At 44.4% G+C, this 26,631-nt stretch overlaps 1 protein-coding gene across 1 annotated transcript in view; it reads right to left on the minus strand.

Annotated features, from left to right (window-relative positions):
* Positions 1–922: 922 nt before the first annotated feature.
* rgs9a (regulator of G protein signaling 9a) overlaps positions 923–26,631 on the minus strand; it is a 71,207-nt gene continuing 45,498 nt past the window's right edge. Inside the window, exons 8-17 of the mRNA XM_072464331.1 lie at positions 25,471–25,552; positions 24,845–24,907; positions 22,040–22,069; positions 21,912–21,973; positions 21,410–21,523; positions 21,017–21,132; positions 20,854–20,941; positions 18,782–18,920; positions 7,144–7,226; positions 923–1,198 (exon numbers count right to left, since the gene is read on the minus strand). Coding sequence (XP_072320432.1) covers positions 1,042–1,198; positions 7,144–7,226; positions 18,782–18,920; positions 20,854–20,941; positions 21,017–21,132; positions 21,410–21,523; positions 21,912–21,973; positions 22,040–22,069; positions 24,845–24,907; positions 25,471–25,552 — 934 coding nt within the window. The 3' untranslated portion in view covers positions 923–1,041. The remainder of the gene's footprint in view (positions 1,199–7,143; positions 7,227–18,781; positions 18,921–20,853; positions 20,942–21,016; positions 21,133–21,409; positions 21,524–21,911; positions 21,974–22,039; positions 22,070–24,844; positions 24,908–25,470; positions 25,553–26,631) is intronic.

Below are 26,631 nucleotides of genomic sequence, written 5' to 3' on the forward strand. Positions count from 1 at the left end.
TCGCCTCCAGCCTGAGCGAACTAACGTGACAGAATCGTGTTGTTTCAAACAGCAGCATTAACCGTCTCTTTGTAAGATAATTTCAATACCTGGAGAGTGTTGTTGAGTTTGCAGTTTCTTTACATTGTCAAGAAGTTTCTTCTTTCGTTTTTCGGCATCGGGGGGATATATTCCTCTGGACATGAGGACCACGTTATGTTGTGTTTATGTTTTGCTCTCGTTCTGCTCGCGCACAATGAAGTTGCCCAATCAGCGCAGGTTTGATGTCTTGGTTGCCAGATTGTCATTACAAATAAATGCGGTTTGTGCGTTATGTTACCGCTGTGTGCGCTGCCGCGCCAGCAGCACTACTACACTAGTGGCGCACGCTGCGCTTGCACTTCGTATAAGACGGGTTGCCAGATTGGGGGCCCTATTAACGCATCGGGGCCCTACGCGGCTGCTTAGTTCGCTTATAGGCTGGGCCGGCCCTGTGTCTATGTGTTGGCCCTGCGACGAGTTGGCCACTGTCCAGGGTGTACCTCTAAGGCCCAAAGTCACTGGGATAGGCTCCAGTCACCCGCAACCCCGAAAGGGAACAAGCAGTAGAAAATGGATGGATTGATGGATGTTTTTTCCACCATTAAATGCTAGTTTGGCCATTGGATGGTGTTTAGTAGTACCTACATTGGAAATTTGAAGACTGGGCGTCCACATCATCTGTTGCCCAAGAGACAATGTTCATGTCCTTTCAGAAATGCAGAAATCAACAGCATTTTTTTTCAAATATACATTTTTATTAATTTTCAGTTCTCTTCATATAGATATAGTGACATAACATTGATGAATATTTTTAGTTTATAAGTTTAAAATTAACAGTTAACATATTAACAATTTATGCACTATTTAAACAGTTTTGATAGATTTAGAATGTTTAAAGGAATTGGAAACATATCAAATTATTACATCTAAAATCACTTTTTGAAAAGTGACATACACAAAGTGCAACACGTTACAAGCAAGGTCTACAAAATTAACTTTTATTGTTCACTCGGTATGCTTCTATTTCTTACGATCCACCTTGCTCATCATGGCTTTGACGTCAATTGGAGCGTTGGCAGCAGCAGCCTTGGCCTTTTCAGCCTCCTCCTGTTGCCAGAGTAATATGGGATGGATTCCAGGGCTGCGGTTCTGAGCATTCTGTTCAAGCTGCGCTGAGCTGTAGGCACAAACAGACAACTTATTTTGACAACAGAGGCATGACCTACTGCAGGGATGCCCAATACGTCGATCGCCAAGACGTGCCGGTCGATCACACGGGTCTCAAAATAGTAAATCGCACGGCATCAAAAGAAGGTGATGAATGATGGGCTGTCATCCAATTACATCCACCTGTTTGTGTTTGACATACCAGCCAATTGGATGTCTCATCACCTATTAGCGCTCAGCCAATTTGACGCTTATCACCTTCGGGTGGTAACAAGCACAAAAAGAGCTGATGACACTGACCGAGGCATATAAATTAGCCAAAGACCATTCAGTCATAATTTACACTGACTCACGGTATGCTTTTGTAGTAGTTCATGATTTTGGCGCCCTTTGGAAACACAGATATTTTCTTAAATCTGATGGCAAACCTATTTTACACCACAGAAAAGTTGCTGCTTTGTTGGAAGCCATTCTTCTCCCCTCAAACATTGCCATTTGCAAATGTGCTGCACACACTTCCTCTTCTGTGTCATGAGATAATGCAAGAGCGGACACAGCAGCCAAAGCAGCACCCAGCCTACCCCTCTCTTTCTCTTCTCCCTGACTACCTCCCAGATCTCTCCCAGATCTCTGCTCTCTCTCCACTCCAGAGGAGCGTGCCTTGTGTTTTCGTGCCAGTTTTTTCAGGGCGTTTTGTATGGCCCTGATAGTAAGCCTTGCCTACCAAAACGCCTCTTCCATTGCTATGCTAAATTGACCCATGGGTTAGACCAGGGGTGCCCACACGTTTTCGGCTCACGAGCTACTTTAACAAAGCCCGAAGATTTACCTATAGATCTAAATGATTGTATAATTTTGTGAAACACAATGTAGGCTTTCATTAAATTCAACTGTTTTTGACTTTTTTCGGCTGGATTTGAGCGTTTTTCATTGTGTTGTTGTGATGTGAGCTAGCTCCGAGCGAGCCCACCAGCCCCCCCTCCGCTAAAGTACGGTACACGTTTATATACGAATGATCGGGACACGCACTGGAATCGATTTAAATTAACTTGTTTTGACTTTATTCGGCTGGATTGAGTGTTTTCGTCATGTCGTTGCGATGTGTCTTGGCTCTGAGTCCCCCGGGTCCGGCCCCGCCCCCAGGCGGCGCCGTACCGCGTTTACACAAAGGAGGAACTCATGAAACTGCGGAGAACAGTCGTCTTACCCGGAGATCGTCACATTATCCCGGCGGACATCCTAAGGAAAACGCAACGAGGCAGACGGGCTGGACGTAAACTCCGAGAGAAGAGAGGGACAAACAGGAAGTCGGTTCCCGCCGTAGTCATGGGTAACGTGAGGTCCCTTCAAAATAAAATGACGGAAATAGCGAGCCTCATGCGGTCCCAGAGGATGCATAGGGACAGCAGCGTCTTGATTTTCACAGAGACCTGGTTAACAGCAGAAATGCCAGACTCTATTGTAGGTTTGGACAATTTTCATCTGCTGCGGGCGGACAGAACGAGAGAATGCTTGAAGAAAAGAGGTGGAGCGATGGCGGTGTATGTGAACATGAGCTGGTCCAAACCCGAACACTGCACAGTGAGGGAGCAGCTATGTAACAAGGATATTGAACTATTGGCTATTGGCATGAGGCCATATTATCTGCCCCGGGAGTTCTCACATGTGATTTTGATCGCAGTCTATGTGGCCCCGTCTGCCAATGCTGAAAATGCTTGTGAAGCACTGCTCTCCTGCACTTGTAGGCTGCAAACACAGCATCCACAGGCTCTCTTCCTCATCTCTGGTGACTTTAACCACGCTTCTCCCTCTTCTGTTCTACCAACATACACCCAGTATGTTACCTGCCCCACCAGAGAGAATAGAACATTGGACTTGTTTTTTGCCAACACCAAGGAGGCTTATTCTTCTTCCCCCCTCCCTCCCCTGGGCAGCTCGGACCACAACCTTGTACATCTGAGGCCTGTGTATGAACCCATCGTGCGCAGGCAGCCTGTGGTGTCCCGTGAGGTGAGGATGTGGTCTGCTGAGAGCGAGGAGGCTCTGAGGGACTGCTTCAGCACCACTGTCTGGACTGAGCTTTATGACCCACATGGGGAGGACATCAACACCATCACAGAGTGCATCACGGACTACATCAACTTCTGTTTTGAGAACATTGTTCCCTCCCGGACGGTGCGGTGTTTTCCAAACAATAAGCCATGGATTAACCGTGAACTCAAGGCTCTGCTGCAGGAGAAGAAGAGAGCCTTCAGGTCAGGGAACAAGGAGGAGCTGAGGACTGTGCAGAAGGAGCTGAGGAGGAAGATCAGGCAGGCTGAGGCCGGCTACAAGAGGAGGATGGAGGAGCAGCTGCAGCAAAAGAACATTCAGGGAGTGTGGAGGAGCCTGAAAACCATCTCGGGCTTCAAAATCCCCCCTGCCCAGACAGAGGGGGATCTACAGTGGGTAAATGATTTAAATGCTCACTTCTTGAGGTTTGATCTTCCACGGCTGGACAATGCCCTGCATCTGTTCCTCTTCGCTTATCTGCCCCGGACCATCAGCTCCCCACTTCGCCTGGACTCACCCATCCCCCCAGCACACGGTCCCCCTGCCAACCACTGACTGTCACAGCAGCACAGGTGAGGAGTGAGCTGAAGAGGATTAAAGTGAGGAAGGCAGCAAGACCTGATGGCATCAGCCCCAGGCTCCTTAAGTCCTGCGCAGATGAACGGTGTGGAGTTATGGAGCATGTCTTCAACATGAGCCTGAAGCTGAGGGTGGTACCACAGGTCTGGAAGACCTCCTGTCTGGTACCTGTGCCTAAGACACCGCGCCCCAAAGACCTCAATAGCTTCAGGCCAGTGGCTCTCACGTCCCACCTGATGAAGACACTGGAGCGGCTAGTCCTGGACCACCTCCGCTCCACCGTGAGCTCAGCCATGGACCCGCTGCAGTTTGCATATCGGTCTGGCATCGGAGTGGAAGACGCCGTCATCTCCCTGCTGCACCGCTCTCTCTCTCACCTGGAAAAGCCTGGCAGCTCTGTGAGGATTCTGTTCTTCGATCTTTCCAGCGCCTTCAACACCATCCAGCCGCTGCTCCTGAGGGACAAGCTGGAGACGGCTGGTGTGGAGTATGACCTGGCAGATTGGATCCTGGACTACCTCACAGACCGACCCCAGTTTGTGAGAGCCCGGAACTGTGTGTCTGACACTCGGACCTGCAGTGTGGGGGCGCCCCAGGGCACTGTCCTCGCGCCCTTTCTCTTCACCCTTTACACTGCAGACTTCAGACATGACACGGACAGCTGTGTCCTGCAGAAGTTCTCTGACGACTCTGCCATCATCGGACTCATCACGGATGACGATGACGCGGAGTACAGGGGACTGGCGCAGGACTTTGTGGACTGGTGTCAGCGGAACCACCTCCTCATCAATGCGGGGAAGACCAAGGAGATGGTGGTGGATTTCCGCAGACGCCACCCCACTGCCTCCTCCCAGTGAACATCCAGGGACGGGACATTGAGAGAGTGGACTCATACAAGTACCTGGGTGTTCATCTGAACCACAAACTGGACTGGACTCATAACACAGACGCACTGTACAGGAAGAGCCAGAGTCGGCTCTACCTCCTGAGGAGACTCAGGTCTTTTGGAGTGACAGGGCCACTCCTGAAGACCTTCTACGACTCTGTGGTGGCATCAGCCCTCCTGTATGGTGTGGCCTGCTGGAGCAGCAGCATCACTGAGAGGGAGAGGAAGAGGCTGGACAGAGTCATCAAGAAGTCCAGCTCCGTCCTGGGTTGTGCTCTGGACTCGGTTCAGGAGGTGGGGGACAGGAGGGTCCTGGCTAGATTCACATCTATGCTGGACCATGAGTGTCACCCCCTGCAGGACACTCTCTCCGCTCTGGAGAGCAGCTTCAGTGAGAGACTGATCCACCCTCGCTGTGTGAAGGAAAGGTTCCGTAGGTCTTTCCTTCCTGCTGCTGTCAGACTTTATAACAAAAACTGTTAGTACTGAACACTCGCAATACTGACCTAACCTAATACTGACGTGCAATTCTGTCATATGTGCAATTGCTGTTGGAATTCATGTACAATTCATGTGCAATTACTGTGAAATTCATGTGCAATCTATGTGCTGTCGTGACACATATTCATGTGCAATTACTGTCGTGATCGCATGCAATGGTATTTATTTATTTGTCTAGAGTTTTTATTTATTTATAGGAGATCTTCTACTGAAAGTGTTTTTCAGACTTCCTATGGGTGATCTGTTCTTCTGTATCTACCTCTGTATCTACCTGTGTTGCACCAATGAAATTTCCCCATGTGGGACAATAAAGGAATATCTTATCTTATCTTTATCACATACAAATGCGCAATATAGAAGGAGAAAATCTGCTATTTAACCATACTATTTAATACAACAGTAATTTGAAAATAAAATATACTGGCCACAACTAAGCTAAATGATAGAAGGTTGAGCTTAACCAGCACTTCCTCTCCCCTCCTCCTGCTTCTTGCCTTGACTCTCTCTCCTCTCTCCTCCTCCTGCTTCTTGCCATGACTCTCTCTCCTCCTCGTGCTTCTTGCCTTGACTCTCTCTCCTCCTCCTGCTTCTTGCCTCGACTCTCTCTCCTTTGACAGCGTGCATTACACAGCTCGCACAGCGGCGCGGGCCCTGGAGCGCTTCAGGCTATAAACTAAAAACAGACAGGTCTTTGGGATCGACCCTCGCTACCTCCATCCTCTCATCATCCTAACATTGTTATCTTTGTTAAGCCTCCACAGTCTGTATTTTAGCTGCTCTGGGCATTAACCATGGCATTAGTGTCACAGTCTGTTCATCTCCTGTCTGCTGGTGTCACACCTGTGACAGCTCTAGCTGCATTTAAGCCTGCTCCTTGTCTGCACCAGTGCCAGATTGTTCTTGTGTCATGCCTGACTCTCCAGCGTTTTCACCCGGACTTATTCCCTGTTGCCGACCTCGCCTGTCCCTGACCTGCCTGCCTTGTCTCTGTCCTGGATATTACCTCAGCCTTCTGTCTTCGACCACGATTTTCGCCTGTTGCCTCTCGGTAAGACGCCTGCTTGGCTCTGTGGCTAAACCACCTTCCACTGGACCTGCCTGCCAGTTCAAATATCTCCGGACTTTGTAAAAACTGTTAAAATCTACTGTTGTAAATAGAAGTCATTACCAAGTTATATTCCATCTGCCTGTGCTGCTTTTGGACTCTCACCATACAGACAATTAGCCACATGGATACCTTTTTTTTTTAGGGAGTGTCTGCAGTGCCGCGGCGCGCGGCCGAAAAAGCCACGCCGCGGCTCCTGAAACTGCGCCGCTATTTGACCGCGGTTTAGCGCTGTTTTAGATCGCGCCGGGTTAAGGTTAGGGTTAAGGTTAGGATTAGGGTTAAGGTTAAGGTTAGGGTTAGCCATGAGGCTATAAGGGAAATGCCGCGGTCCCTGAAACTGCGCGGCAATTTGACCGCGCCGCAGCTCTCCAGCCACAACCTTTTTTTTTATCCTCTAAGGTGGACGCACAAGAAGAGAAGCACTGACCTTGACATAAGCTTATCATCATCTCCCTGTCCCTTCACCCCTTCATCCATCCCCATCATTCCAGTTCATCATCAAGCCCCATCACCCCAACATTTTGCCACGTCACCCCATCATTCTTTCCCATCAATCCAATCTATTATCCTACACCATCACCCGATCTTCTCACGCTATCATTTTGCCAAATCACCCCATCATCCTCCCCCATCACTCCAGGGTGCACAATGATGGGATGATGAGGTGATGGGAAGCCATCTCTCCATCACCCCAGCATGCTGCCCGATCACCCAATCATTCAGCCACATCACCCTACTCCATCATCCTGCTCCATCACCCTATCATCCTGCCCTATCATCCTACTCCATCCTCCCATCATCCAAACTTTGTTTGACTGGCAGAACTCACTTGAAGTTATGCGCATCTGGGCTCATTGCTTTCTTCTGGATGTCCTTGTAGGTCGGCGACTTGAGGTAACGGAAGAACGTGTCCTACAAACAAACAATATAAATACTTAGGTTAGTCTTTTAGAAAGCTGCACTAGCATTGGTCTCAATATTGATTCAGGTTTAGGCTCTATCTTAAAAACATCTACAATGAAAGTAAACTTAAATTTGCTGCTGTGGTGCTGCAGCAGTGGCACCTCTACATGGTGGGCATCACTGAGCATGGGAGATGATGAAAAATTCAATAATTTCAAGATCACAAGATCGTCTGATGCGACCCGACTCAACAAGGCCTTCTAGAAAAAACCCATAGGAAATTAGACATGAAAATTTTGGCCTACGCTCATGAAATTCGGAACTGCAATAGAAATCAATGACACAAGTAAAATATATTGTTGGAGCATTGTCCTATGACAGAGAGAATCACATTTTATTTTCAAAAAGAACTTGTCCTAGGTTTTGATTTCAAATTAACACTTTCCACATCCACAGACATTGGAAATTTAATAATCAGACAATTTTTGGGGGGATATTCTGTTCAGTTTTCGTGTAGTGCCCCATCAACAACGCTTTTTAAAATACTTTTTCAAACCCTCATGCATCAGGCTAAAAAGCAGAAAAAATGAATGAGCAAATGGCCACTCACAACTATAGGGCCCCCTACAGTTCACTTAAAAGTTCCAAAAATGTCCAATGATACAACATTTTGTGAGATTATTGTACACATAAAAAGAAGCAAAAACCACGATTGGACCAGAGATATTTCCTATACAAATCCTATCAGATATATCTGTCTGATAGGACAGGGGTGCCCAATACGTCGATCGCGATCTACCGGTCGATCTCAGAGGCAGTGAGGGTCGATCCCGCCGAAGCGCGAGACCCGAAGTGCAGGCCCCGAAGCGCCAGCGCTTCACGGCAAAGCGCAAGCCCTGAAGCGCCAGCTGTGTAACGCACGCTGTCAAATGAAGGAGGAGAGAGAGGAAGTGGGAGTGAGAGTCAAGGTAAGAAGCAGGAGGAGGAGAGAGGAAGTGCTGGTTAAACCTCTACCTTCTTTTCATTTAGCGTAGTTGTGGCCAGTATGTTTTATTTTCAAAATACTCAGCTGTATTAAATGGTCCAGTTAAATAGTAGATTTTCTCTCCTTTTTATATTGCACATTTGTATATGTAAACAATAGTAGGCTATTTATGAAAGCCTACATTGTGTTTCTATAGTTTAATTATGGTTAAACAAAAATAAGAAAAACTGTTTAATACTGACAATAAAAATAATGCTAAATTATACATCGGTGTAATCCCTCATTCGTCCAGGCGTGTTCCATAGTAGAAAAGCTTCAGTTGTAGTCATCTGGACTCAGTTAGAAAAAATAGACGTTTCGACTCTCATCCAAGAGTCATTGTCAATAAAATAATTTAGATCGAGAACTCCGATATTAAGGAAAGGTAGAGGACCAGGACCAGGACATTTAGATGCTAATCAGGTACTCAGGGTGGTTGAGCCAGGGTCTCACAAAGACAAAGAGGATTCTAATAGCCCATTAAAATTCTGAATAGGCTAGCTCGGTAGATACAAGGGGGGAGTTTCTGTTGAAACAAACAACTCTTTCTACTTCAGGAAGGCTCCGCCCAATGGGTGGGTCTTACCACAGAACAGTATTAATATCGGAGTTCTCGATCTAAATTCTTTTATTGACAATGACTCTTGGATGAGAGTCGAAACGTCTATTTTTTCTAACTGAGTACAGATGACTACAACTGAAGCTTTTTCTGCTAAATTATACAATAATTCAGATCTAAAGGTAGATCTTCGCGCTTTGTTGAATATAAAAGTAGCTCTTGAGCCGAAAATGTGTGGGCACCCCTGTGATAGGATATATCTATCTATATAGAAAGTCCAAAATTATTTTGTGCAAAGTCAGTGAAAATTGGCACACACATTGGTCATCTTATCTGTATACGGGTTGTCGGTTCAAAGCCATGGTTCTCAAGACCTGAAATTTCTCTGCTATTTGTGAAAAGGGCGCTAACAGCAACCAAAATCTTCTTGTGACACTTACAAAATTAAGGCTTCTGTGTTTTATAGATACAGGCTGAAATTCCTCTGCTATTTGTGAAAGTTCCGCAAACAGCAAATAAACACTTCCTGTGACACTTAAAAAAAAGGCCTCTGTATTTTACAAATATAGAAGCAGTTTTTTTTTGACATGGCCAGACAGTAATGGCTGATTTAACGCTGACAAACAGACCGACAAACATAGGTATAGTCACAAATATGTTTGGTTTTTCATCTGTTTGTTTACACACTTTGATATGTCTTATCTAAATTTGGCATTAAACAGATTTATAGCATAACTCCTTTGGATAATTTACACTATTAAACTAGAGAATCTATCCAATCCAACTTTATTTGAATAGCACATTTTACCAACACAAAATATTCAAAGTGCTGCACAGAGTACAGTACAGGTAAAAAAAAAAAAAAAAAAAATACATACATACATACAAACCAAATAAAATTAAAATTAAAAATATATCAAAAATTATAAAAGATGGTCAGAGGACCACACAATTCTCATGCTGGGTTAAATGTTGAATAAATGTGCATTTTTAAACAAGAATTAAAAGCATTAACTGAAGGCGCAGTGGGAGGAAGAGCGTTCCAAAGTTTAGGGCCGACTAATTCATTCCGAAATTCGGAACAGTGATAGAAATGAATCAGACAAGTAAAATATATTATTGGAGCGTTGCCCTATGGTCAGCACTAGATCTCATAACTCACGGAAGTCCGAATTCGGTCCTGCTGATACAGCTCTGGCAATAATTTTCTCTCTAAAAAGCTTTTTTTCATTGCATTACAGTCTGTTCCACTTCACACGTAGTATATTTTGTTTTGTGCTTGAATGTTGAGCGCTTTTTGTTTTTGACCAAACCACAATGAATAAAAAAAATAGGGTTAACCCCTAACCCTTAACCCCTAACCCTTAACCCTACGTTTTTGTAGTAGTTAGGAGACGAGGGGGGGAAATGTAACAAAAGTAAAAAAATGTAAACACGAAAAAAATTAATGGTCGGAGCCGGAGTGGAACCCAAAATCTACAGCATGGCATGCCGTGATTCAAATTAATGCCGTGATTCAAATTAATCTGAATACTTTCTGCTGCAAGACAGAAAATATACCTCGTATGTGATCTGCCCGCCACGAGGGCCGCCATAATATTGGATTCTGTCACTTCCAAATTCGTTGCTTCTGGGACCGAGTTCGTCACTTCCGTGAGTTATGAGTGTATGATCTAGTGCTGACCATTGCCCTATGACAGATAGGAAATCTGCCATTTTGAATCGCAAAGATTTTTTGTCCCATTGAGCTCAAAACAACACTTTCTGCATCTAGAGACATTGAAATTTAATAATCAGCCACTTTTCTCCTTGCGGTCTCTGCATGGCACGCCGTCAAACAACGCCTTAATTTCCTGTTTTTTCCATGACACGTCACGGCAAGATATTGACCTGAGTTTTCAAATGTACTCTATAGCGCCCCCTACCCATTATGTGAAAACTCAACATTTTCTGATTTGTTTGAAATTCAGGGGTTATATTCTCTAAAAAAAAGTGCGGGAAGGCAGTCGACTTTGTTGTCGTGTCGTCAGACCTCCGGCCGCGTGTCTTGGACACTCGGGTGAAGAGAGGGGCAGAGTTGTCAACCGATCACCACCTGGTGGTGAGTTGGATCCGCTGGCGGAGGAGGAAGCCGGACAGACTTGGCAGACCCAAGCGCATTGTGAGGGTCTGTTGAGAACGTCTAGTGGAGCCCTCTGTCAGTAGGGTATTCAACTCGCACCTCCGGGAGAGCTTCTCCCATGTCCCGGGGGAGGTTGGGGACATTAAGTCCGAGTGGACCATGTTCTCCGCCTCCATTGTTGATGCGGCTGCTCGGAGCTGTGGTCGCAAGGTCTCGCCTGTCGTGGCGGCAACCCCCGAACCCGGTTGTGGACACGGGAAGTAAGAGATGCCGTCAGACTGAAGAAGGAGGCCTATCAGACCACTCTGGCTTGTAGGTCTCCTGAGGTCATCGACAGGTATCGGCAGGCCAAGCGAGCCGCTGCTCGTGCTGTCGGAGAGGCAAAAACCCGGGCCTGGGAGAAGTTCGGGGAGGCCATGGAGGAGGACTATCAGTCGGCCCCAAAGAATTTCTGGCAAACCGTCCGGCGCCTCAGGAGGGGGAAGCAGTGCCTCACCAACACCGTTTACGGTGCGGGTGGAGGCCTGCTGACCTCGACTGGGGATGTCGTCGGACGGTGGAAGGAATACTTTGAGGATCTCCTTAATCCCTCAGTCACGTCTTCCGAAGAGGAAGTAGAGACCGGGGACTCGGAGGCTGGCTCATCCATCACCCAAGCTGAAATCACTCAGGTTGTTCGCAAACTCCTCGGTGGCAGGGCTCCGGGGGTGGATGAGATCCGCCCTGAGTACCTAAAGTATCTGGATGTTGTAGGACTGTCTTGGTTGACACGTCTCTGCAACATTGCGTGGCGTTCGGGGACCGTGCCTCTGGACTGGCAGACCGGGGTGGTGGTCCCTCTGTTCAAGAAGGGGGACCGGAGGGTGTGTTCCAACTACAGAGGGATCGCACTCCTTAGCCTCCCGGGTAAAGTCTATTCCAAGGTACTAGAGAGGAGAATCCGACCGATAGTCGAACCTCGGATTCAGGAGGAGCAGAGTGGTTTCCGTCCCGGCCGTGGAACACTGGACCAGCTCTATACCCTCCATCGGGTGCTCGAGGGTTCGTGGGAGTTTGCCCAACCAGTCCACATGTGCTTTGTGGATCTGGAGAAGGCTTTCGATCGTGTCCCTCGGGGTGTCCTTTGGGGGGTGCTCCGGGAGTACGGGGTCCGGAGCCCTTAGCTCAGGGCTGTCCTGTCACTGTATGACCGGAGCAGGAGCTGTGTTCGCATTGCTGGCAGTAAGTCAGACCTGTTCCCAGTGCATGTTGGACTCCGCCAGGGCTGCCCTTTGTCACCGGTTCTGTTCATAATTTTTATGGACAGAATTTCTAGGCGCAGTCAGGGGTCGGACAGTGTCCGGTTTGGAGACCACAGGATTCCATCTCTGCTGTTTGCAGACGATGTTGTCCTGATGGCTCCATCAAACCCGGACCTGCAACATGCACTGGGACGGTTTGCCCTCTTCAGGTGGGTGGGGAGTCCTTGCCCCAAGTGGAGGAGTTCAAGTATCTCGGGGTCTTGTTCACGAGTGAGGGAAGGATGGAGCGTGAGATCGACAGGCGGATTGGTGCAGCGGCTGCAGTGATGCAGTTGCTGCATCGGACCGTTGTGGTAAAGAGGGAGCTGAGTCGAAAGGCAAAGCTCTCGATTTACCGGTCGGTCTACGTTCCTACCCTCACCTATGGTCATGAGCTTTGGGTAATGACCGAAAGAACAAGATCGCGGATACAAGCGGTTGAAATGAGTTTCCTCCGCCGTGTGGCTGGGCGCTCCCTTAGAGATAAGGTGAGGAGCTCAGCCACACGGGGGGAGCTCGGAGTAGAGCCGCTGCTCCTCCACGTCGAGAGAAGCCAGCTGAAGTGGCTCGGGCATCTTTTCCGGATGCCTCCTGGGCGCCTCCCTCTGGAGGTGTTTCAGGCATGTCCCACCGGGAAGAGGCCCCGGGGAAGACCCAGGACACGCTGGAGAGACTATGTCTCTCGGCTGGCCTGGGAACGCCTCGGGATCCCCCCGGAGGAGTTGGAGAAAGTGTCTGGGGAAAAGGAAGTCTGGGAGTCCCTGCTCAGACTGCTGCCCCCGCGACCCGGCCCCTGATAAAGCGGAAGAAGATGGATAGATGGATGAATGGATGATTAAATAATTTGATTGATTTTTTTTAATATTAAGCTTTAAATGTTTCTTTAAATTATTTATTGACACATTTAATTAATTGATTTACCCTTAAATTAATTGATTTACCCTTAAATTAATTCATTGTACATACAATTAATTCACTGTACTGTTTCTATGAAACAACAGTAATGGATTTTGCTGTTCGAATGCATTATTAACAATTCAGCGTACTGAAACCATGACTATATTTTGGGGCAGATATGTAGTATGCTTTTTCAATTCAATTCAATTTAGTTTTGTATTTTGCTTGTCTGTGCAGCCTAATCCTTCCATACAAAAGTTACAGGCTACTTCTCTCCAACGTTCAAATGGGGCCATTGTTTATTATAAGAACAATTGTGTCACAAATGTGTGTGTAAGTGTTTCTCGGTGGAGCGTCAGCCTCTGCTGTCTCTCTGTTCTCCAGCGCTCCTCTGTGAGCTGCACTAGACTGTGTGTAGTAAAACTAATGCCCGAAACTTTTGTACATACATAAATATTTATATTGTGCATTAGAATACAGGGAATGGGAGTTTCTGAGTACAAGAGGATACGATTACAAATACAATTGGGTATGTGTGTTTGTTTTCCTTTCTCTGTTCTCACACAAGAACAGAGAAAGGAAAACAAATGCATGAGGAGGCGGAACATGCGGCAGATAAACTTGCGGTGCCAATGTGTGTGTCTGCAGTACAGTGGAGAGCAGTGTTGTGCCTGAACGTTCATAATTTTGGTGAACGTGAACTGAACGAACGATATTACTGCTGACGAACAATAATGTGAACGTGTTCATTCTGGTGTCTGTGAACGGCACCTTCGTTCTTTTTAATTTCGTTCAATAAGGTGTCAGATTTCTAGAGACTTCCAGGCGAAAAACACACCGTTATGTTGCCCAACCAGAGCCTATGCCTGGCAAGTGTGAGAGCTCCGAAGTTGTAGAGGCCGATAGATAGCGCAGACAGAGATTTTGCGTGTCGCTGGTACTTAGGGTTGCCAACTATCTCAACCCCAAATGAGGGACATTTTCTTCCAGGTGCGCGCCCAGGCTCGCGCCAACAGCTGACAACAACAACAACAATAATGGAAATTGCAAGGTTTCATTAGCCATACCATAAACCTACTAATTTCAGTGTAATTTTGGCAAACCACTACTGCACTTGCTTGGATGTATTGTTCATGGGAATAGTGAAGACAATTATTACAAGTTTCTCTCAAATTTCATGTTAGCATTAGAATACAACCATATGCTGCAGACACTGAAAAGCTTTAGACCTAAACCAACCAATGTCAAAATAATTTATCCCAGTTCTGGGAGGCCTACATGGGAGGCCATATCATATTGAAGGGGAAAAAAGACAGACATTTATGCAAGTTAGATATTACATTTTTATTATAACTCTGACATTTAAGCTTTTAAAACATGTCATTTAACAGGTGTAGAACTTTTTGTTATTATCCATCTGTCTTCAGTTTTTCTCTCCTACATAAATTGTATTGGTGTTGCTCTCCTGACCTGTTTCTGTTGTTTCTTACAACTGTATTGTCTTAATGTAAATGACAGAAACAAATCATTCTTAGTTTGAGAAATACTGCCCCTAATCTATGAGGTTATGTGTGGGGCATAAATAAGAATTTTAAATTAACAAAGTTAAAAGAAGACTCACCATCTAAGTTACATCTTCCATGGATATTTCTTGCTACTCCTACTCAACCCTACTCTCAGCACACATCAGCATCATCCACAACAATGATGCCTGTTCAACATCAGCTCACGTTCTCCTTACCTGTCAGTGCACCTGTCTGTGTATCTGTCCGTGCACCTGTCTGTGCGCAGCAGCAGCTGGGTTTTTCTCCTCACGCCAAACTCAAAAATCCGTGCGCCTCGGTTTAAACGCGCTTTACCTTCTGTTTCCCTCTCTGGATATGAATAATACTTAATCTTGAGCTGGTGGTGGCATCAGAGAGGGAGGACAGGCCAGGTATTTAAATTCAATCTAACCTCGGATCAGTGCACAGCAGCCGCTGTTCAGTTGCTGCGCGCTGATTGGCTGAGACGCGTGTCTGTCACAGTAATTCCAGGAAGTGGAGCTTTGAGAGGCGCGTGGTAAATGTATGCGTAGCACGTTTGCAGTAGCCAATTATTGGCCTGCAAGGCTGTGATTGGAATACGGGACTGTCACCCATAATCACCCATAATTCGGGACGTCCCGGGCAATCCGGGACGGTTGGCAACCCTACTGGTACCACACTGCGCATGCGCATCAAAACAAATAGCAGCATGGACACGCAACGTGTAGTCAACAGAGCAGCAACGATTCGTCCTGCTACAACCATTTATGTGAGTTTTATGATAAGGTCAGTGAGGATGGGAACAATCTAACATTTCTGTGCAAACTTTGCCCAGCAAGTTTTCCCTTATGTTTTTGAGAATATACTGTGGGGTTGAAAGCTGCAACTGCTACTGGTGTGGTCTGAATGGACAGCAACAAATGGGGGAAGGCTGTCCCTTCAATGTGAATGTAAATCCTGGTTGTGTAAGGATTCAAAATTGGTTATGAAGATGAAATCTGACATAGTTTCAGCATTAAACTAATAAAATAATTGCTGCCTGTGGTTGTATATGGGCTGTGGAAATAATTTAGAACAATTATTGCATAATATTCAGAGTTCAGAATAAGCGGTATCGCAAAATGCGACACAATTTCTCTCAAATGCGTGCATTCGTCAGAAAAAAGTATTTTTGTATTGCAGCTTTTGCGATACAAAAAATCGTGTTCAATCGTATAACCAAAGCACCTAAAAAAGCACTGATCACTCGTCAATTGATCGTCAACAACAGCATGACACACTTGACGGGTCCCGCGGCTGTCACAGATCGCGCGCATATGAAAACTGCTGAGCGGGAGGAGCCACCGGGAGGGCGCGGAGGCGACGAGGGATTTTGACGAGCGCCACGTCCCACTGATCTCACATAGTTATGTGTTATACATAGTTATTGTGTAACATGTAGTTATTGTCGTGAGATCAGCGAGACACGGCGCTCGTCAAAACCCCTTATCGCCTCCGTGCGCGCTCCCGTTTTCACCCCGAGAACCCCGAGGATGTGGAATTCAAAGGGGTCAAACTCACTCATGTCCAGGACAAAACCAAGACATGTTGTGTGCAGGGCCGGCCCAAGCCTTCAGGGGGCCCTAAGCGAAAACATTTTTGGGGGCCCCTCACCACGTCATCACAATCAGTTTTATTCCCATTGTCAGTAAACAATTCACATAAGGGAACTTTCTTCAACGCAAACAAAGCGCACCCAAACTCCAGGGCATATGTTTGCTTACTCTCAGCACCTCACAAACTCAAATATTGATAACTTAAATCCCACAATGCAACTTGGTATTCCGCTGACATCACCTCTACTCCCTGTACAAATAACACACGTCCCAGATACGTTTTTGGGCGTATTTGTGGGCGTTAAGGGTCGACAGCCACATTAGCAGTTTAAATTAATGAACAGGGGGGGTCTGGGGGCTCTCCCAGAGATTTTCAAACCTTTTTGGGTCTTCTGGTGCATTTTAATGTGGTCCAGCCGGCTAAAATAAGAGTAAAATGTTGAGGTTGTAATGCTATAAAATGATGATGTGATGAAACTGTGCCAGGAGAAAATGACTAAAGCCAGTTATTAATACATTAGTACTAAATTACTCAATACAATAATGGCTATGAAAAATAATTATGATCAAATTGATTAATTTTAACTGAAAATGTAAAATTAATAGTTATCCTTACAAATTTATCTTTTACTGCTCCCAACTGTTACTTCTTGCTAAAGTGACAAAACTAGTTATATTAAATTAAACAAATGGCATAAGCATTGCTTGATAACACTCATAAAGCTACACAGTGCAAACATGTTATTCCCAGAGAATGAACAGAACGAGAAGTGAAGGTCCAAACCTCGCTATTGTGAAGAGACTGCGTTTCTGCAACTTTGCCACTTTTATATAAAAATATATAGTATTATTCTATAACAGACGTAATCATAATATGTCTGGTTATTTTTCACTATCAATTTATTATAATTTATAACAAATAGTCTAATGATGCTTTTTAAATGAATTTAAATGTTTTATTGCTCTATTAAAAGTTAATTACAATATAAATGTTTGTTCTGATCAGAACATCACACACTGGACTCCTGCGTGAAACAATGCTGCGATGTGATTGGCTGATGGACCTGACGTGCATAAACCTTTACGTTCCTCTTATTGCACTTTAAGAAGTCAAAGTCAAACAGACATCACGAGTCACGATTGATCTCACACATGGTGATGTGAGAGAGAGGGACGCAAACTCAAACCCGCTCATCTCTGACTGAGGCTGCACAGGGGCCCTGCTCAGGGGCCCGGGACAGGGGCCGCACACTGTTCACTCCAAAGTCTCACGTCAGAGGTTCTGGACGAGACGGCGCTCGTCCGGACCGGATCTCCGTCCTATTAGTGACCCGGGGCATAGACGCCCCTCACCGGCCTCACCTGCAGCTGACACTCCCGGGCTGGTGTAAATGTTAAGCTTATTATCTTTCATTCACACATATTATGCGCGGGGCAGAGCTCTCCTCGCCTCCAGCCTGAGCGAACTAACGTGACAGAATCGTGTTGTTTCAAACAGCAGCATTAACCGTCTCTTTGTAAGATAAGTTCAATACCTGGAGAGTGTTGTTGAGTTTGCAGTTTCTTTACATTGTCAAGAAGTTTCTTCTTTCGTTTTCGGCATCGGGGGGATATATTCTTCTGGACATGAGGACCACGTTGTGTTGTGTTTATGATTTGCTCTCGTTCTGCTCGCGCACAATGAAGTTTCCCAATCAGCGCAGGTTTGGTGTCTTGGTTGCCAGATTGTCATTACAAATAAATGCGGTTTGTGCGTTATGTTACCGCTGTGTGCGCTGCCGCGCCAGCAGCGCTACTACACTAGTGGCGCACGCTGCGCTTGCACTTCGCATAAGACGGGTTGCCAGATTGGGGGCCCTATTAACGCATCGGGGCCCTACGCGGCTGCTTAGTTCGCTTATAGGCTGGGCCGGCCCCGGTTGTGTGTGTAAGTGAAGTTATACTGATACAAACAGCTCATCGTCATGACGACTCTGGTGGTGATATGTAACTTGTGAGTGTAAAGACAATTAATATGTAAATGAGACTCATGCAAATAGTCATCTGATGATGATTATGATGATGATGATGATGATGATATGGAAGAAAATTGTAAATAAGGCTCTGACTTGGTGTTAATTAATTTGTTCAACAACTAATTTTATTAGCAAGTTTTCTCTTTTTTTAATGTTTACAAATACATTTGAAATAAATAATCTTGTTATATCAATGGAAAATATTGATTGTTAGTCACTTTTGTGTTTTGCTATGCAATTATCAAATTGCTATGCAAATTTGAAAAAAATTACCGATTGTTTAGCAGCGCCGCTATACAAGTGAAAATCCTTAATCTGAGCCCTGATATTGAAAAAAATAACTGAACTAGTTCATTTTTTGGATCTATGAACTAAGTTCAAAATGTTGAATGATGAACTATGAACTGAACTAGTTCATGTAGAAAGTGAACTTTCCCAACACTGGTGGAGAGGCAGACGACAAAAAATTATATTTTTTTCAACAGGGGAGATGGTTTCCATTGCCTACTGGTTGTTCTTATCAAATACTATTCCAGAGCTGATCACCTTCTTCATGAGCAAGAAGACATGAGTCTGTGCAGCCTCCAGGACATAGCGGTGTGGGTGCTCCAGTCCCTTCACTGTCAGGCCCATGGTCCTGCCATCAATGTTGATCCAGCGGGGGGCGCCAGGTGCCAGGAAGGTCCTGTGCAAGACACAAGAGACACATGAGCCAATGCACTTTTGTAACTATTCACTTTTCTTTGTAGAGATGTTGATTATTATACAGGGCACTTTGTAACAAAAAATTTTCTGGTGATCCATTTTTAAAAAATAATATGGACCAGTGGATTCACTCTGTCACTGCATCCAACAGATCAGTGTGTGGATGCAAATCAACCTTCTCCAGCTGAACTCAACAGAAACAAAGAGTCTCGCTCTAAAACGGGTGTCAAACTCATTTGGGCCGTGGGCCGAATTTCGACGCTCAGGCTGGGTCGCGGGCCGAACATAACATAAAACTATTAAAAATATAAGAAATAAGATAAGATAAGATAATCCTTTATTGTCCCACAATAGCTTTATATAGCCTATGCTGTTTTGAAGCAATTACTGGATCAATAAAAAAAACTTTTGTTCTCAGAAACTGAAATGTATTTTGAAAAACAAGTGTAATTTCACCAATATTGTGCTTCAGTTTATGTGCATCACAACTTCAGAGTTGATCTACAGTTCTACACAGAGATAAACATTTGACTTCATAACAAAATAAACTTCTCAAGATCTAAAAAAACTTTGAAATGTACTAACTAACATTTCCACGTCTGTGTAGTTATCTGTACACCTGAACTGACACACCACTAAACTTCTGCTCAAAAGTGCTTAAAGTGCACTTCTCCCTCGGCAGCTCACACAGCAGTGCAGCAGAGCCCCGTGGGGGAGGGGCGGCCACCGGCGGCATTGTGGGACGCATAGTTTTAGCGATAAAAAGCATAGGTGTCAAACTCTGGCGGGCCAGAGTTTGACACCTATGCTCTAAAACCTACAAATCAAGTTAGAAATCTGGGGGCAATAATGGACTCAGACTGACTTGAATTTTAACAATCACAACAAATCAATAACATCAGCAGCTTTTTACCATCTAAAAACATTGCCAAAATCAAAAGCCAAAAGTACAGTGTCTAGACCAAATTTGTAGAGACTTATCCATGCATTGTTTTATCCATTATTGTATAGCAAAAGAGGGAATCTAACCCATGACGTTCTTGCCGCCCATATACATATTACACTTTTAATTTGTGAATATTACACATTTAATTCAGTGAACACCCAGGGAAGGGACATTGAGAGAATGGTCTTTTGGAGTGACCGGGCCACTCCTAAGGACCTTCTACAACTCTGTGGTAGCATCAGCCCTCCTGTAGGTGTGGTCTGCTGGAGCAGCAACAGCACAGAGAGGGAGAGGAAGAAGCTGGACAAAGTCATCAAGAAGTCCAGCTCCGTCCTGGGTTGTGCTCTGGACTCTGTGCCTTAGGTGGGGGATAGAGGGGCCCTGGCTAAACTAACGTCTATGCTGGACCATAAGTGTCGCCCCCTGCAGGACACTCTGACCACTCTGGAGAGCAGCTTCAGTGAGAGACTGATCCACCCTCGCTGTGTGAAGGAGAGGTTTCGAAGGTCTTTCCTTCCTGCAGCTGTCAGACTTTATAACAAACACTGTTAGCCCTGAACATGTGTGATTCATTTTCATAATCATGTGCAATACTGTGACATAATGTCAATCATCCTGGCGCAATATTCTCAACATTTAAATTTGTATTAAGAATAGAAGAGCTTTTTTAAAAGAGTTTTTCTACAAGAGTTATTTGTTTTTATTATTATACTTCTGTACCTACTCTGCATTGCAACACTGGAATTTCCCCATTGTGGGACTAATAAAGGTTATCTTATCTTAGGTAAAGCGCTGCGATTTCCATAGTGATAAGCAGAAATAACAGGAAGTTAAGGTTTTCTAATGATGGCAACAGTAGTTTCTACACTATCTGAAATAAAGATGAATGATAAAAGCAGAACAAAACCCTGAGTAGAAATATAAGAGGCCATGGGTGGGTACTGTGCATTGGTGTCTTGGGGCTCACTTGAAGATGGACTCTGCCTTGGTGGACATGGAGGATGCTGTACCCCACTTGAGCTCCTCAGCTGCCTCCCAGAAGGCCAGGTTCTCCCCTGAACATAAACAAACACATGCAGCTCATGAAATGCGCCTACACATATATGCTGCTGCTCATGTGAGTAACCAACCGCTGAACTCTTTCTTTAGGAAGATCTTGAAGTCATCACGTCCCCTAAGGTCCACCAGCAGCTCATATAGGCTGAAGGACCAGCGCTCCACACGCATTTTAGTGGGAACCTCCACACTGAAGAAAAATGGTGTGTTATATCTGGGACCTAACTTGATACCAGGTTTTTTTAATATGTTATCATTGTTGTTATTAAGATGTTTAGATCTGATTGTCACCCTCAGAGGCAGTTGTTGTTGGGAGTTTGGGCGGTTACGAAAATAAATTAAATTGAATCATGTTACTTGATATCTATAGCAAAATGTCAGTGATCTAACCTGGTACCATGAGCTTGTGATATGCTGTTGTATATAATGTCACATAATTGAAGGAGACAGTGGCGCTGAGGGCTGACCTGCGCATGTTTAGGGTCCAGTAGCTGTCGTTGTCCGTTTCCCAGGGGTTGCTAGGCTGACAAAGTGCCAGGAAGGGATCGTGGTTTTTGTAGGTGGTCACATATTTGACCAGTCTAAAGTGACACAAATCAGGTAAGGAACATGCAACAAGAAATGTCACCAACAGTTCTGTTGTACTTTTTTCCAAATAAAAAACAGCACTAACAAGTCTTTGCCTTTGGACCCAGAGCCAGGCCCTGAGTATGAAAACTCCATTCGCCATAGCCAACCAGTCTGCGAGATCAGGGCCAGTTGAAATGTCGTTTAAGGGTGTGTTTATGCTTGTCGTTATTTGATATTCAATCAAATGAATTTCAGTTTACGACTTGGTTTGGTCCTCTTTTAGGCCTTTAATCCTCCTGATCTTGTCTAGGTTTTGGATTTAGTCCTAGCTTGGTTGTAATTTTGATAAGGTGACTGAAAGTGTGAACGCAGCCAAAAAGTTAGTGAGCAGAGACTTACGCTCCCAGTGACACACTGGACTTGACTCTGGACCTCATGATGGTCTGCTGATAGAAGATGTTCTATAGAAGAGAACTCGGTCAGTGCTCATTCACTATTTGAGATATCAAAATATTCATGTGTCTTACCATGCGCCTGTACTGGTCAAAGGTGATTTTCTGTGGTGGGAGAAAAGTCCAAAGTCACTAACAACACCAAGATCATAATACTAATATTAAGGCTACAGTATGTATTCTAATTACTTTATATGGTATAATGTTAGTAGTTTACGATCCAGCTAGTTCATAAACAAGAATATTTAATCTGGACGAGTTACAAACAGGTCATGAGAAGACAGATGAGGAAAATTCTCTCAGACACCGCAGATGTGCTGCACCTTGAATATCAATTATTGAGGTCAGGTTCAAGGTAAGTACAGTGTATTCATTAATTCATGCTTGTAAAACTTTTAAACAATGACAAAGAAAACTTTTAAACAATGACAAAGTGTGAGAATGTTTAAATGGGGAAAGGAAGCAAATGTACTTTACTTGGCTTCTTCTGTCTTTATCCCTTTATATTTGACTTTTTAATTTGAGTGTATTGGTCCAACCAAAATTTTCCCTAGGGAGATGAATAAATAAACCTTGCCCTTGAACTAAAAATATTTTCAAAACTGAATATAAATTCAACGAGAGGTAATCAGTAAATTTCATTGAGAATTCAGATTGTTACATTAGAATTTAAATATTAATCCCCTTGAAAGATCTGATTTATAGGGCTATGATGGCATCATGCCTTTTAATTTCTTGATTATAACAACTCCTTATTTGTAAATCCCTATAAAAGTCCTGCTTGTCCAAGCCAAAGGATTCTTTCAACTCCTTAAAGCTCTTCAGATGATTCTCCTATAATATCTGCTAAAAGACCTTTATACCTGTTGTTATCCAGACTTTAAATCTTGAGTCTGTGCTGTTAGGTGTGAAGCTTTGATCATAAGCCAACCAATTTAAGATTTTAATCTGTAATTTAGTTTGTATGTCTTGATCAGCTCCCTCCATGTTGTAAGAACATATTTCACCCAAGGGTTCTCCACCTCCCCCAAATAACTCAACTGTTTGTCATCTGCCAGTAAGGCCTGTACAGGAACCCCGGCACAACAGCACTCTTAATATAGCTTCATATTCTGGATCACACCAGCACAGCAAGGTTCTGATCTGAGCTGTAAACCCCAGCATCCTTTTTCTTTTGTGTATAACAATTTGAATCGGATACAAGTTTTTTTTCCTTGCCATATTAATCTTGAGATTGCTTTATTCCACTCATCAAACACCCGGTTGGGGCTGGAGATCGGAAGAGACTGGAAAAGATAGAGAAACCCGGGCAAAACATTCATCTTTATAGTTTCAATCCTTTGACTTAGACTTAAGTATGGCGTAAGATCATGTCCATGACATCAGCATAGAAAGTGATATCACTCTCTGGTGGAGCATACACATTTAATAGAGTGAAAACCTTTCCATTAATATTTCCTTTAACCAATACATATCTGCCTTCTTTAACCTTCATTCAAAACTCTGTTCAAAAACTATTTGGTTTGAGATCAATCTAGCAACTCCTCTCTTATGTTTGCCTCTGTATGATGAATAATTTTATTTATACATTATTTTCTTTGACAGCATTTTTGTTAGTTCAGTGTCATTCAAGGGTCTCTCTTGTAAATATACAATGAAACAGAGCTCCTCCTCATTGGCACCAAATCCACTCTCAATAAAACTGGTCCCTTTTCACTCAGCATCGACACCTCGACCATCACCCCCTCTACCCTGGTACGCAATCTCGGTGTCATCATGGACCCCACCCTCTCCTTCACTCCCCATGTCAGCCACATCGTCAAGACCTCATACTTCCACCTCCGCCGCATCGCCAAAATCCGACACTGCCTCACCCTCCCCGCTGCTGAATCCCTCATCCATGCCTTCATCTCCTCCCGCCTTGACTACTGCAACTCCCTCCTCACTGGCATCTCCTCCCATTCCCTCCATAGACTCCAAATGGTCCAAAACTCTGCTGCCCGCCTCCTCACCCACACCCGGTCCAGTGATCACATCACTCCCGTTCTCCGCTCTCTCCATTGGCTCCCCATCAAGCAGCGCATGAACTTTAAAATACTCCTCCTCACCTTCAAAGCTCTTCACCACCTTGCCCCCCCCTACCTGTCTGACCTCCTCATCCCCCACCGCCCCTCCCGAGCTCTCCGATCCTCCTCCTCTCTCACCCTGACTGCACCAACATCCCGACTCAAAACTTTTGGCGACAGAGCATTCTCCCGAACAGCACCCCGACTCTGGAACTCCCTCCCCCAACCTGTCCGCCACTCTCCCTCACTCACAACATTCAAATCCCGCCTAAAAACATACCTCTTCACCCAAGCCTATGACCTCCCCTACCCCTAGCCTCCTCTACCCCATTGCCTACTCTTCTACCCCCTGTTACATCCCCATCTTTTTCTCTCTACTTCTTCTGTCTTGTTCATTTAATCTGTATATTAATGTGTATTGTACGTGTTGTCCCCCCCTGTCTGCAAATACCCCCCCTTTTTTATATATGTTCAGCGTCTTTGGGTCACTGAAAAGCGCTATATAAATAAAAGTTATTATTATTATTATTATAATGTATATTCTTTATATTTTCATTTTTGAAAAGTTTGATTGGGTTCAGTGCCATTCACATTGAAGGATGCTATTTATAACACTTCTGATGCCATTGGGTTGATTGTATTGATCCCACCGTTGACAACTTTCGGATATTTTTGATCTCTCTTAAAATGCATAAAGGTCTCCTGGTTCTATTATTAAACTGTTATACAATTGGCTCAGTGTGGTTATATGATTTTTTTATTAGTATGCAGTCTGTCGTGGGGTGTGTGGCGTGGAGCTGGAGAGGGTGCTCACCTCCTCTGCGCTGGGATCAAGGAGGCGTTCTGGCCCCATGTCCAGGGCGCTGTGAGTGCGCCTCTGCAGCAAAAACAAAGTACAACATGATGAGATGCTGACGATGTCTTTACTAGGGTCAATACTTCAAATCTGAAATAAACACTTTTATTTTACTTTCTATTGCTAAAAAACCTTAACATATTTATGAATTAAAACAAGCTAAGTAACATAATTTAATCAATTCAATTTGCAAATCGACAAATAAATGTAATCTAGTGCTATTCAGAACAAGATAAATACAATATTCTGCCCTCTTATCAGGCTAGTGTTTATTTGTTTGTTTGTTTGGACAACAAAGACAGAAAATCCAGAAACATGCCTATAGTACAATAAACCGAGAAGAGGGGGCTTTCTCATACTTGGAATACTATTCCAAACAGGTTGGACTGCAGAGTGAGCTGTCGTCCTTCTTCTTCCCAAGACTGTGTAAATCAGCCGCAAGACGCATGTTAAGGTCTGACAACTTACAAACAAACATTGGTCTAAGTTCGAAGAAGACCAAATTCATATTTTGGGATTCATGTGGGTTTTACGTTTGTGTTTCTCCTGTGACCATAAAATCGAAAACGCTTTGATCCACTGACCGGAGGCCTATTGATCACCCAGTAAGCACGCTCCTGACAGTCCAGCACCACGCGGTCAGCCTTCTGACGCTCCTTCCCAGCCCTGCACACACACACATAGTCAGGTTGGGAGACGGATGAGGGCACAGCCACGTGGCTCATCATACTTTTCTCTCATTGTTTCTTTTTAATTATTATTATTATTATTTCCCTTACAGTTTTACATGTATAAACATGGACATAAAACAAGAATGCAATGAAACAAAACAGGACCAGAGAGAGCGGAAGACAAAAATCCAAATAAGCAGACATCCATTAAGTGAGAAACGTAAACCCAAGCAAACGTCCCACATAGTCCATAGTCCTTCAAATTAGTCAATATTCAGTTCAAGGCCGAATTTGAGTTTTTCCATTTTACGAATTTTCAAAGTAAGGATTGTTGGTGTAATTTGTGTCATCCATTTTTTGTGATGACCTTTTTTGCTGTGAGTATGTTCCAGAGGTAACTGTTTATTGTGTCCATGGCAAGAGTCCTCAGGCCCAAGTGCATAGTTCCAAAATCAAGAGGAATGGCATCAGAAATGATCTGCAGTGCATCCTTAATTTCAATCCCAAATGTTGGAACAGCAGGACAGTAGTTTACCTCCTTGTAGCCACAATTTATCCAACAGATTGTATATCCCTGTGAATAACGGGCACTTTTACATGGTATTATGAAAAAAAATGATTCTTCTAACAAAATGTCTCCACAGTACAAACATCTTCCCACTCTTTGTCTGTCAAAACAAGACCAATCTCTCCTTCCCACTTGTTTTTAATATATGTAGTAGAGTAGCTGTCCAGTTTAAAAATGCATTTATATATTTTAGCTATAATTCCCATTGAAAGTTATGATTTATAAGCCTCTCAGTCAGAGGGCTACAATGGCCTGTGGTTCCTTAAAGGTGTTGTTTGAGGCAGTTGGGTAGCAGAGGAAGAACCAGCTTGACACTGTAATTTAAAGGATGTTTATTCAAAGAAACAGCATCAATACAACAGACAAGTCTGGGTGCTCCAGTGTGGTCAGATAGGGAGTGCTCCTCGATTTGAGGGTTACAGTAGACTTCATACTTCATCCTTCACAAAGGCAGAAACCCCCCTTAGATTGCACTTTGACCTCTCTACGCTTACCAGATGTTGGAA

This window comes from Eucyclogobius newberryi, unplaced genomic scaffold, assembly GCF_026437365.1.
Source record: "Eucyclogobius newberryi isolate DKJ021-1_F unplaced genomic scaffold, fEucNew1.0.hap1 SCAF_44, whole genome shotgun sequence".
Taxonomy (NCBI): Eukaryota; Metazoa; Chordata; class Actinopteri; order Gobiiformes; family Gobiidae; genus Eucyclogobius; species Eucyclogobius newberryi.